At 42.3% G+C, this 14,012-nt stretch overlaps 1 protein-coding gene across 3 annotated transcripts in view; it reads right to left on the bottom strand.

The window, feature by feature from the left end:
* FAM241B (family with sequence similarity 241 member B) overlaps window positions 1–14,012 on the bottom strand; it is a 45,554-nt gene that overhangs the window by 23,664 nt on the left and 7,878 nt on the right. For 2 of the 3 annotated variants that reach the window (XM_033940329.1, XM_033940330.1), the window contains exon 2: window positions 168–295. In XM_033940329.1, the coding sequence (XP_033796220.1) occupies window positions 168–257 (90 nt within the window). In that variant the 5' untranslated portion in view covers window positions 258–295. Of the gene's footprint in view, window positions 1–167; window positions 296–9,529; window positions 9,584–14,012 lie in introns of all 3 variants that reach the window. The other variant, XM_033940331.1, reaches the window with a different exon arrangement.

Here is a 14,012-nt window from a genome sequence, read left to right as displayed (position 1 = left end):
TTACTACCTGTCTTAGGCAAATAAATTTTATGGTTCAGGTACCAGTTACAGGAGGGAAAAAGCATTTATTTCTCCAATGGTTGAGTTTGAGGCCTGATTATTATTCTCTGATTAGCATCCTGGGCTAATATCATTCATTACCTTCTTCACATACTAACCCTTCTTACCTGTCGTGGGGCATTGTCCCGGTACTGAGCTGCCCTAACTCTTGGGTCATCATTTTGTACAATATCTCCATTGGCCAAAATCCACACCATCTTCAACAGATTTTCTTCTTTCTTTCTTCCTTCCACACCTGGAATAAATCATACACTGGCTTGAGCATGAGGGCTTCATTCCTGTCACAGTACACACAAAGTAATCCCATTTTGAAACACTATTCCTGAATATCAAAGCACAATTTCTTCCCTTTGGGCCACCAGAAACCTTGTAGAAAATAGTTTTATTTAAGTATATATATACTTATCTAGTGTCCTAAAAAAAAGTCTACACCACGATGCGGATGTGGTCCCTATTCACAAAAGTGGTCACAGAGATGAAGCGGGAAACTATAGGATGGTAAGCCTCACTTCGGTTGTTGGAAAAATTATGGAAGTGTTGCTGAAAGAAAGGATAGTGTACTTCCTTGAATCTAATGGGTTACAGGATCCGAGGTAGCATGGCTTTACAAAAGATAAATTGTGCCAAACGAACCTGATTGAATTTTTTGATTGCGTGACCAGAGAACTAGATCAAGGAAATATGCTAGATGTAATTTACTTAGATTTCAGCAAAGCTTTTGATTCGGTTCCTCATAGGAGGCTCTTGAACAAATTTGAAGGGCTGAAGTTAGGACCCAAAGTGGTGAACTGGATTAGAAACTGGCTGTCGGACAGACGCCAGAGGGTAGTGGTTAATAGAAGTCACTCGGAGGAAGGAAAGGTGAGTAGTGGAGTCCCTCAGGGTTCGGTGCTGGGGCCGATCCTGTTCAATATGTTTGTGAGTGACATTGCTGAAGAGTTAGAAGGAAAAGTTTGCCTTTTTAACGATGATACCAAGATTTGTAACAGAGTAGACACTGAGGAGGGAGTGGAAAATATGAAAAAGGATCTGCAAGGTGGATCCAAGATGGCAGATGGAAGGGTCAGCTGAGCGGTTCGGTGCAGTCGCTCGAGCGATTTTCCTGTTTCCCTTTGTCTGCGAGAGAATATTACTTTTTGCAATGCCAAAGAGGAGGGGCCGTAGTTCCGCTGGAGCCTCGCGGCAACCTGGCCCGGCCCAACTCGGCAATATCGACGAGCTCCTGCGCCGAATGAAGGAAGTGTCATTGGCGTCAGCAACTCCATTGGAGACGCCCTGTAGCAATGCAGAGGCGGTCTCCCCGGGACTAGAGATCACACTGAGTCCCGACGCAAGAGCATCTCCCCCTCTCCCTCAGACTGCCAGCTCCCCACAGGAGGAGAAGCAATCGGAAGGCGGTATGCTTCCTTCGCCAGAGGCATCGGACATCAGAGAAGGAAGTTTGGACTTGGACTCCCTACAGCTGCAGGAGAGTCCTATGGAGCCTGAGGTTTCTATCCAGAGGGTGAACCGCGAATGGGAGAGTCGCCGTCAGGAGGAGAGGTCGACTGGTGAGGAAGTTAAAACTCAATTTAAAAAATCTTTCTCTGTATTAAAGAAACCTCAAGAGGTAACTGGACGCTATCTGGGACTTCAATTAAGCCCCAATTGCTTCAGTTGGAGTAAAAAGTAAATATTCAAGAAGTTGATATTAAAAATCTTAAAAATGAACTACAAGAAGTTAAAACATCCAATGTTACTTCTAAACAGATTACAGAAACATTGGTGAGAGATAATACAAATCTGAGAAGGAAATTGGAGACTCTAGAAAATTTATCTCGTAATAATAACCTCAGATTGATTAACTTTCTTAGAGTTCCAACAACAACTCCTAGAGATATGTTAAAAACGTTATTTGACAGAGGTCTTAGAAATTTCAGAAGAATTGTTGCCACCATTTACCCAGGTTTATTATTTTCCTATACGGAGAGAACAACAACAAGGGGTAAAATTACAAGATGATCAACAGCCATCAAATATCACAATGTTATTGGAACGTTCAGATAGGGAAATGGCAGTACCGGCAACACTTCTTCTTACAGTAGCATTAGCACCAGATAAAAACTGGTTGCTTAGACTTTTCTTTAAAAATAAATTTAAAGAATTTCTTGGATATAGAATACAAATGTTTCCAGACCTGGCATGAGACACACAAAAACGTTGACGTGAATTTCTGACTTTAAAACCAGGTGTTACTTTTTTAGGGGCAACCTTTTATCTTCGTCACCCATGTAAATGTGTGATACAGTACCAAATGCAAAAATATGTCTTCTATGATCCTACCCAATTGGCAACTTTTTTGACGGCCGCTCGCCTGAGAGCAGAGACAGTATGAATGTCCTTCAGTTGACCATTTTTCACGTTTCTTTTTTCCATTAATGTTTTTTCATAATAACTCGTTGAATCTATTTCTTGGATCTCCATATTGAGGATCTCCATATTGAGGACTTGAGTTGAAGTTAAGTTTTAATTTCTTTACTATGCTTGTCTTATATTATTATAATGTATATTTGTTTATTTACTTAACTCAACTTTCTGTACAAGTGGATACTTGATAATGTTATAGAAAATCTGATATATAAATAAATAAATAAATTTTAAAAGGATCTGCAAAAGTTAAAGGAATAGTCTAATATCTGGCAACTAAAATTCAATGCAAAGAAATGTAGAGTAATGCATTTGGAGATTAATAATCAGAAGGAACCGTATATGCTGGGATGCTGGGAGGTGAGAGGCTGATATGCACGGACGGGGAAAAGGACCTTGGGGTGATAGTGTCCGAATATCTAAAGGCAAAGAAACAGTGCAACAAGGCAATGGCTGCTGCCAGAAGGTTGCTGGGCTGTATAAAGAGAGGCGTAGCCAGTAGAAGGAAGAAAGTGTTGTTGCCCCTATACAGGTCATTGGTGAGGCCCCACTTGGAGTATTGTTTTGGAGACCGTATCTGATGAAGGACATAAGAAGACTTGAAGCAGTCCAGAAGAGGACAACGAAAATGATAGGAGGTTTGCGCCAGAAGATGTATGAGGAGAGACTGGAAGCCCTGAATATGTATACCCTAGAGGAAAGGAGAGACAGGGGAGATATGATTCAGACGTTCAAATACTTGAATGGTATTAACGTAGAACAAAATCTTTTCCAGAGAAAGGAAAATGGTAAAACCAGAGGACATAATTTGAGGTTGAGGGTTGGTAGATTCAAGAGCAATGTAAGGAAATTCTACTTTACAGCGAGGGTGGTGGATGACTGAAATGCGCTCCCGAGAGAGGTGGTGGAGAGGATAAAGGTGACAGAGTTCAAAGAAGCGTAGGATGAACACAGAGGATCTAGAATCAGAAAATAATAGTAAATATTGAAGAACTAAGGCCAGTAACTGGGCAGACTTGCATGGTCTGTGTTTGTATATGGCCGTTTGGTGGAGGATGGGCTGGGGAGGGTTTCAATGGCTGGGAAGGTATAGATGGGCTGGAGTGAGCTTTGATGGAGACTTCAGCAGTTGGAACCCAAGCACAGTAGAGCATTGGATTCTTGCTAAGAAGAAAAAATTTTTTTTAAAAATTTAAATTGAATCAGGGTGGGCAGACTGGATGGACCATTGGGGTTTTAATCTGTCGTCATCTATTATGTTACTATGATGCTAGTAGAAAGACAAAAACAAAAGAAAGAAGGTATGACTCATTACAGAGCTTATTGAAGGAGAGATGACCAAAAATATTGTAGGGATGATAATCAGATCACGGGTGGTCAGCAGTTTTTAAGTTGTTGTCATGGGCTGAATTGATCCCAGTTATTCAGGGTTGGTACCTGGCCCCTGCATAGCATTGAATATCCAGGTCACGGCAGCTACCCGAAAGCTAACCACATACTGGTCAAATTTCAAATCAATGTACGGTTAGTTTTTGTTTTGTTTTTTGCTGTCCTAACTTTGGCCCTCCTTTACAAAGCCGCACTAGCGTTTTTAGCACCTGCCGAGGCAATAAGAACTCCAACACTCATAGGAATTCTATGAACATCCAAGTTTTTACCACCATGGCCAGCACTAAAAACGCTATCATGGCTTTGTAAAGGAGGGGTTTATCTGTTTATGTAACTGGTTAACGGAATGAATATCACTGCTAAGGGAAGACTGAACTAGAACGAACGCAGGTAGGGCTGGTCTCGGTTAGGGCACAGGTCTTTGACCTGGGGGCCGCCACGTGAGCGGACTACTGGGCGCGATGGACCGCTGGTATGACCCAGCAGCGGCAATTCTTATGTTCTTATGTAACTAACGTGGGCTATCATTAAAGACAGGTTATTTTACTACAAGTCATGCCATTTTATGCAATGAGATCCTGTGCTAAAATAGCATGATTTATGGTAAAATAACCCGTCATTTATAATTTATAACCCCATATTTATAACTTCCCACCTCTCTGCTGGTAAAGTGCCAGCTCTGCCCAAGCACTATTCAGACTACCCTGGCATTAACTGGACAGTGCATAGCGGTCAGAGCCAATACACAACAACAAAAAAATAGATCAGAATAGAGGTCAAAAAGTCCAATGCAAAATGTATTCACCTCATAAATAATTTAAAAAGTCTGACATGACCACGTTTTGCCCTCATAAGGACTGTGTCAGGGGCTGTAAAAAACAAAAGGTGTTATTCAACAGATTTCACCTTTTGGTTTTTACAGCCCCTGACACAGCTCTTATGAGGGAAAAACGTGGCCTTGTTGGGCTTTTAATTATTTATGTATTTATGAGGTGACTAAATTTTACTTTGGAGTTTTGGACCTCTGTTCTGATCTACTGTTATTTTTGTATCCTGGATCTTGTGGATCAGCTGCCCATTTGTTTTCTTGGGTCAGAACCAATATCCAGCAGCACTGCTCAGTTAAGTGCCACTGAACATCAGTGGTCAGGGTGCTGAGCACCATTTAACCAGGCAGAAGTCTCTCCTGCCCAGCTAAATGTCTTTAAATATTGGACCCTATGTTTTCAGTTTACTTTTGAAGGTAGTCGAAATGGGTGATTTTTGGTTATTAGGGAAAGATAGAAGATTGTGGGTGGGTGGGAATGTGTGAAGGCGGTAAGAATGAGAGGAGAGAGACATGATAGAAAGAAGCTGAATCATTAAAACTCATTTATATGTCAAGGTCAGGCTTTTAAAGCAAGAGTAAGATGTAATTGGGAACCAGCACTGATCACCAAGAAGATGTGAAGCATGAGAATGAAGGGACAGAGGAGAGAGTGTATGAGCTCCTGAATTTTAAAGAGCCTGGGAGGGGGGTGGAAAGCAAAATCCTGTATGATGGCTAGTGAACTGCCGCAGTAATGAAAACAGGAATCAACTTGCAGAATCCAACAGTAAGCACAGAATGTTGAAAGGAGAGCATTTATAGTATGTAGCTTAAGAGTTTAGAAATCAGACAAAATGAGAGCAGTCAGAAGATTCTCAGGTTCCTTCCAGAGTGAGAAAAATAAAGCAATGTGAAAATCATAAGAATATAAGAATAGACTTACTGGGTCAGACTAATGGTCCATCTAACCCAGTATCCTGCCTTCACAGTAGCCAATCCAGGTCACAAGCACCTGAAAAACCCCCAAACAGTAGCAATATTCCATGTTACCAATCCAAAGCAAGCATGTCTGTCTCAATAGCAGCCTATGGACGTTTCCTCCAGGAACTTATCCAAACCTTTTTAAAAACAAGCTACATTACCACAATCTCTGGCAACGCGTTTCAGACCTTAACTATTCTCTGTATGAAAAAATATTTTCTCCTATTGGTTTTAAAAGTATTTTCCTGTAACTTCATCAAATGTCCTGTAGTCTTTGTAATTTTTGATGGAGTAAAAAAATCAATCCACTTGTACCCGTTCTACACCACTCAGGATATTGTAGACTTCAACCATAGCGCCCCCTCAGCAATCTCTTCTCCAAGCTGAAGAGCCCTAACCTCTTTAGTCTTTCCTCATACGAGAGGAGTTCCAACTCCTTATCATCTTGGTCGCTCTTCTTTGAACCTTTTCTAGTTCCGCTATATCTTTTTTGAGATAAGGAGGCCAAAACTGAATACAATACTCAAGGTGAGGTCACATCATGGAGCGATACAGAAGCATTATAACATTATTAGTCTTGTTTACCATCCCTTTTCTAATAATTCCTAGCATCTTGTTTGCTTTTTTGGATGCTGTCGCACATTGGGCAGAAGGTTTCAGCGTATTGTCTACAATGACATCTGTGATGGTTCTTTTTTAGCTTCTCATGTTCATCATAATGAGACCAGTCCGTAACCGGATTCAAGAACATCCGAGTCAAATACGGAGAGATTGTTGAAACCCCCTTAGTGCAACATTGGCAAGACAAGTGTCACTTGTTAAGTGATTTGAAGTTTGAGATTTTGGAGACTATGCCATTATCCCAAGGGGGGAGGGGATGTTCTTTGGCAATATGAGCAATGATGGATTTTTCATTTAAACACTGTGTATCCCCATGGATTGAACAAAGAAGTAGAGTGGTGCATGTTTTTATAATGTGTTTTTAAAACACGTTTTCACAATGCGACCTCTTTATTATGCATTTTTTGTTTTTGCTTTCTGATCTTCTTGATGAGTGTTTTTCTTTAATTTTTTTAGAGCCTTCTTGTGCGACATCACCACAGCCAGCACTTTTAATATCGTTGTGGTGCCAGTTTTGCAAAGCATCTTTTCAGCTGATCATTTGTTTTGAAACTGGCATGTCAAAGGAATTCAGGTACCATCAGTTGGGTCATGGTTTACAACATTCTAGTTTATTTAAAGCATGTTTTTTTGCTACACAATTTAATGCATTCAATTTTCTTCACAGACAATCATGGGCAATTTTGCGTTATACTTGGCTTCCTGAAGTAGCAATTGTGAAACATGGCTTGTGTCAAAGCTGGGTTCTACATATATCAAGATAAGTTGTTTTACTAACACTGAGAAAGCATTGAAATTGTGAATATTTGAAATCACTGTGCCATGATTACAGCTTAACATGCACTACCGGTAAAAGTCATTTTACCGCATGGTTGCTTTGTAAAGAATATTATCTATGAGCACACAAAGATTCACTTTACTATCCTTGACTATATAGATTGTGAAAGTTGCCAATTATCAGTGAAGTTTTGTTTGTATTAACATAACCTTACCTCCCAGATATTTATGTTGTTTGCAAAACCCCTTTTTTGTTTTGGAATTTACCTACAACCATCTTTGGCATTAACTTTTTTAATATTCAACTTTCTTCAATTTTTATGCTTCCCTCTCAAATTTATCTACTGTTTCATGTCTTCCGATCTATCCATGTGCACCATCTCCTCCCTCTCTGCCCTTCCCCTCTCCTCTTTTTTCTTCCCTATTCCCATCTTTTCTTAAACAGTATTTTTCCATCTCTCTTCCCTTCCCCACCCCTCCCTGTGCACCATCTCCTCCCTCTCTCTCCATCCCTGTACAGCATCTTCTCCCTCTCCCTCCTCCCTCTGGTGATCTGACATCTTTCTCTTCTTCCCACAGTTTGGCATCACTCTCCCCTCCCCTCCTCCCCCTTTGTGGTCTGACATCTCTCAGTCCTTTTCTCCCCCCCCCCCCCTTCCCTACCTCTTTCTCCTCCTTCCCTTCCCTGGTCTGGCAAGTCTCTCTCCTTCCCTCCCCTCCAGTAGGCTAATATCTCTATCCTTCCCTTTCCCCTTCTTGTGGTCTGGTATCTCCTCTTCTCTCCTTCCCTTCCCTCCTCCCTACCAAAGTCTGGCATCTCTGTCCTCCCCCTTCCTCCTCTCCCCAGTAGGTCTGGCATCTCTTTTTTTCCCTCCCCATCCCCACGGTCCAGAATCTCTCTAATAACCATCCCTCTGCAATCCCTAAACAACCCACCCCTGCGTTCCTCTCCTCCACAGGATCCAGTAAGGCAGCTGCTCTTGCTGTCTTCGGGTAACTGGCATGAGTGAAGTAAACACGCTGCCTTCAGCGGCCCAGAAGCTTTCCCTCTGCTACTGTTTCCCACCTAGATGGGGACAGAAGCAGTAGCAGAGGGAAAACTTCCGGGCGACTAATGCTGCCAACTAATGCTCACTAATGCTGCCAACGGACCGAAGAGTGAAAGAGCGGCTGGATCCCGTTGGGGGGGGATGGAACCCCAGACTTCAGCATGAGTTATCCAAAAAGTCTCTGCGGGCTGCCATTGGCTTACGGGCCTTGCAATAAAGACCACTGCACCAAGGGCTGTATAATAAGATGCAAAGCATGCAACACACCTTCATTGTTTTATTTATTGAATTAACCGCCTTTATTAAGAGATTCACCCATTATTATGCAAATCACATAATACAACTAGCATTTAACTCTGCAAGCTGCTTTATTGATATCTTATCTGGCTGCCTGACTCATGACCACTGCTAAGGGTTGCAGGTGTCATTTTGAACCCATCTCCAAAAGGGCTGAACTGGAGATCACTCCTGCCTCAGAACCCAACAAACTACCATTTTAGAGGATTTAGTTTAATGGTCCTTTTTCTTAGATATTTCTGGGCCAGATTGATGTGGAAGGGCTGGTATTGGAATGATCATAAGTGTAGAGTTTAATTACAGAAACCTTGGCGGGAGGTGGGAGGAAGCATCATGCTAAAGATTCACCCAGGTATTCCAACCATTAGAAGGCAAACTCACTGAAGCCATTTATCAACTGAAAGCAACAAATCTGTGTAGCTTATAATTTAATCAAAACTCTCCTTAATTACAACTTCTTCACTTTTTTTTTTATTTAGCTTTTTTCTTCTTCCTTTTTTACATTAGTTCCTTATATTTTTACCTGCAATTCTGTGTGTTTCAACCAAAAAGAAATAGCTCCCAATCACTTCAAAAGGCTGTGGCGTAGTAAGGGGCAGTCCACCCCAGGCGCCATCTTGGCATGCGCACGTGGTAGTGAGGGTGCCGGCACCCATCCTCACCGCCCCCTTCCCCCCACTACCACGTGCGCATGCCACTTCCCTTCCCTCATACCTCTTTAGCGCTACTGGCGTGAGCAGCAATCTCAATCTGCTGCTCATGCCAGCGTCAGCTCTTCCTCTGATGTCACTTCCTGGACATGCGCCTAGGAAGTGATGTCAGAAGAGCCAACACTGGCACGAGCAGCAGGTTGGGGTTGCTGCTTGCACCGAGAATATTAATGAGGTACCATGAAGGAAAGAGGCATGGGGAGTGGGGGACAGAGAAGAGGGCATATGAGGGGCACAACCACCCTGGACGCCTCTCACCTTCACTATACCATTATCAAGAGACAATATAATTTAAAAAAAAAAAAAAAACCTAATCACATCACTGTTTTTGTTACAGAAACATATCAATAACTTTCATAAGAAAAAAATATTTTGCAATTTAACTTTAAAACAGATTTTCAAGCAGCAAAAATCTTCAAGCATGGTAATATCTGAATCAGCCCCTCATTTCACAGACTGTTTCCAACACAAATGCTCAGGCGCTTCTATTTAAGAGACAGAGAGAGAGAGAGAGAGAGAGAGAAAGTTGCATGATTTTCACTATTTTGGCCTACAACTCCCTGGGGTACAAATAGTTGAGTGCAACAAAATCAAATTGACACAATTGCAGGATGTTAAATAGTCTTTATAAAGAACACTACGAAGAAAAGGAGCAGTTGTAAAAGATTATAGGTTTGCATGAGGCATGGACATTTTACAAATAACCACTCTGGAAGCCCATATAAGGTATATGTCAAACATTAAAAACAGAACAAACCAAAAGAGGCACCGGAGAGGTCAAATCCAACCTGCGGTCACAAATCCTTTATTTACAGTTTGAGCCAAAGATTAATAACAAGTCTTTTCAGAAAATGTTAAAACAGGCAAAGATCCAGAAAGCAAAGTCCCGACTAAGATCCAAGTTTCGGCGACACCGTCACCTTCTTCAGGGGACAATTCTGAGCTGTTTTGAATATCTGACACAATACGTGCGGACACTGTGGGTGAAGCGCTGATAAGATATTTCATAGAAGCAGTGAAAGAAATGGTGTCCAAAGTGAAGCTAAAGATCACGAGGAAACATTAAAAACATTAAAAATAGTCTGAGAATGAATTCATGAACTGCTGACATGGTTAAATCATCTTTTCGTCAAGACATTGGCAATTAAAAAGACACACACCTTTTATTTTAGAGATAAGGGTCAAAGCTAGCCTGTCAAGTTTTCAGGATACCCACACTGAATATGCATGAAATAGATTTGCATATAATAGCATTGCCCAATTCAGGGAATAATTTTTCAATTCAATTTGGCCTATTGAATCGATTTTTTGATTTGATTTTCCCGCTCAATCAGGCATTTTTTTCAATCGTCCTGGCAGGTTTATTTTGTATCACACTAATGTCTTTAAAGATGGTATATGGGATCAAAGCCGAGAAATCCAAAGGAAAAGCAGAGTCCCATAAAATGGAGCACAGAATGTTACGAAAGGGTGGCTGAGAATCTCAGAAAACAGCTTTGGTAAATAGCATACAATTTCTCAGCCAAGACGTAGACGTTCCACATTTGCATCATTGATTCTCAAAACCTCCCCCAACCATTATGTAACACCACTGAATGGGCGTCGGAGCATTTCCCATGCAGCACTCAAGTGCACAGCTTAGTAAAAAGAGGCCTTAATGATTAATGAGGAAGAAATAACATGGATTTAACAAAGGGAAGCCTTGCTTTATGAATCAATACAGTTACTCAGTTGATACAGTGCTGGCTTGTTAGAAGGCACACTTAGGGATGACACACTTAGGGATGTAATTTAGAAAATGACACGGTGGTAGTTACCCGCGGCTAGCTGCGAGTAGCCGCGGGTAACCCGCCGAAACAAGGTGGGGGGGGAACTTGCTCACTGCGGGCACGGGGATAAGGCCATCCACTGCCCCGTGGAGCGGTGAATGACCTTGTCCCCGCAGTTAAGGGAGGGAAGGTGCACGGTCACCGGTTGCGTCAGAGGAGAAGCTTCCACCCAAACACATGCGACTCCAGGGCGGCACAGGCAGGCTTCGCCGGCATCAGTTTATTTTCTAAAGCACTGCGAAGTTAAGGGGGAGGGAGGGAGATAGGTTTCGCTGGAGGTATGGAGAGAGGGAAGGGTGTATGCTGCAGGGACGGAGACGGGGCGGTGAAGGCAACAGCGGTGAAAGGGACGGTGGGTGAAGGAGACGGGGTAGTGACGGGGCGGTGAAGGGGATGGTGGTCCGGTGACAGGGCAGTGACGGGGACAGATTTTTTACCCATGTCATTCTCTACTGTAGTTATCAACATGGGTTACAGTTAAATTGTTTTATTTACCTCTAACTCATGCCTTTGCTAATGCAATGAGATCCAGTTACTAATAACTAGGGTTAACAATAAAATAATATCCTTAACAATAGCCTACACTGATCATTTCTTATGGGGGTTGGAGTTAAGGAGTCATTGGGTAGGAGTGTAATGCCTTATTCCAGGTTGGTTAAAAGAAACAGAACAGGACTATTCAGCCAGTTTTCTTAGAAAAAGGTGAATGGTAGAAGAGTGACTCTAGATTAGAACAGCTGCCTCAGCACCCCGAGGTTATGTGTTTGATTCCCACTGCAACACTCCTTGTGACTCTGGGCAAGTCACTTAACTCTTCATTGCCTCAGGTACATAATAAGTACCTGTATAAAATAGATAAACTGCTTTGATTGTAACCACACAGGAAAAAAAACAGAATATCAAGTCCCATCTCCTTACCCTTTGAAATAGAACTGGGTCTATTACATATATTCAAAAATGATCCATGTAGTAAAAGAATCTAAGGGTAAAATGATCAGATCTGCAGATGACACAAAATTAAATTCAAAGCTGTTAAAACATCAGCAACTTGTGAGGATTTTCAGAAGGATCTTATGAAACTAACTAGGAATTTAAACAGCAAATGCATTTACTGTGAACAAGTACAAAGTGATACAAATAGGAAGAATAAATCCTAGCTAAAAGGTATACAATGCTGGGTTCCTTATTAGGTAGTCATCACCATTCAGGAAAGGATCATAAAGTCCTTGTGGAAAACACAGCAAAATCATTTCAGCATGTAGCAAAAGTAAAATGAGGAAAAACAAGATGGCACTAACTAGGTCATCTTTCTTCTGTGTCAGCAGCATTAAAGATCTTCTTGATTTACTGTCATGGACAAATTGAAGATTAAGGCCTGAACTTTTCCAAGTCCTCACCTTTATTAATTACTGTATTGATGTGGAAGACAGCAGGAGCCTTCCACCAACTTGTGCCCATCGCTAAGAGCACTGCTTAGCCTGGAAATACCATGCTGTCTGCCGATGCCTGCCATTAATAAAGACAGTCAGTGTATGTGTGACTTCATATGGTCAATGGAGATGGCCACCGGATGTCTCACTGCCATCTAAAATTGAATATGGCTAAAACAGAGTTGCTCATCTTCCCGCCTAAACCCACCTCTCCACTTCCCTCGTTCTCCATCTCTGTGGAGAACACTTTCATCCTTCCTGTTTTGTCTACTTGTATTCTCGGGGTCATCTTTAACTCTTCTCTCTCCTTCACCGCCCAGATACAACATATCACTAAAACCTGCCGCTTCTTCCTCTATATTACCCAAATCCAAACCTTCCTGAGCACACTACCAAAACATTTATCCATGCCCTCATCACCTCGCACTTAGACTACTGCAACTCGCTACTCTCAGGCCTTCTGCTTAGCCATCTCATTCCCTTCCAATCCATGCAGAATTCATCTGCATGACTTATTCTGGTAGAGCCGCTATACTCATGTTACTCTTCTCCTAAAGTCACTTCATTGGCTTCCTATCCGTTTCCGAATACAATTCAAACTCCTCTTACTGACCTACAAAGGCACTCATTCAGCTACCCCTCACTATCTCTTTTCACTTCTCTCCCCCTATGATCCCCCCATGAGCTTCGCTCAACTGGTAAGTATCTCCTACCTGTGCCCTTCTTTTCAACTAACCAACTCCAGACTACGTCCCTTTTGCTTTGCTGCACAATAAGCTTGGAACAAGCTGCCTAAATCTCTACAGTGGGATCCATCTCTGGCAGTGTTCAAGGCCTGTTTAAAAGCTCATCCCTTTGAGAGTGCTTTGACTCCTAACTCCTCTCACCTTGGGTTCTGCATCCCCTACCCTCTATGTCAGAAGTGTCCAACCTTTTGGCTTCCCTGGGCTGCATTGGCCGAAAAAATGTTTCTGGGGCTGCACAAACGCTGCAGCAAGACAGAGGAGGGAGCTGGCAAGACGGTAAACACCCGGGGGCAGCAGAGGAAAACACTGCGTTGCCCTCAACCAGGGCCGCACAAAATACTTCACGGGGCAGGTTGGACACCCCTGCTCTATGTCATGTCTGTCTGTCCAAGTTAGATTGTAAGCTCTTCCGAGAAGAGACCATCTATAAATGTCAAAATGTATAGCGCTGCGTACGCCTTTCAGTGCTATATAAGTGATAAGTAGTAGTAGGTTTGCCAGAGTCTCCTTGTAATCCTTTTCAAGGATTTGGAAAAAAATTTCTGTGGTTAGGGCCACTACCGTATTTTTCGCTTTCATAAGATGCACCTGACCATTAGACGCACCTTAAATTTAGAGGAGGAAAAAACATTCTAAACCAAATTCTCCCTGCCAGGCTCTGCACCCAACCCCACACTCCTTGCCAGGCTCTGCACCCTGCCCCCACACCCTGCCAGGCTCTGTACCCTGTCTCCCCTCTGGTGGTCTAGTGGTAGGCCAGGACAAGGCACAGGGCGGGCAGGGACAGGGCACAGATGTCAAGCAGATGACTTTTTAAAATATGCAATGTCACCTCATTAACAACTATAGAAAAAGACAAATAGTATAGTGCAAAATATAGGCAAAAGATATAAATTCTCAAAACTGACA

This window comes from Geotrypetes seraphini, chromosome 4 (assembly GCF_902459505.1).
Source record: "Geotrypetes seraphini chromosome 4, aGeoSer1.1, whole genome shotgun sequence".
Classification (NCBI taxonomy): Eukaryota; Metazoa; Chordata; class Amphibia; order Gymnophiona; family Dermophiidae; genus Geotrypetes; species Geotrypetes seraphini.
Note: the sequence above shows the minus strand (reverse complement) of the source record. Positions and strands in the feature narration are given on the sequence as shown.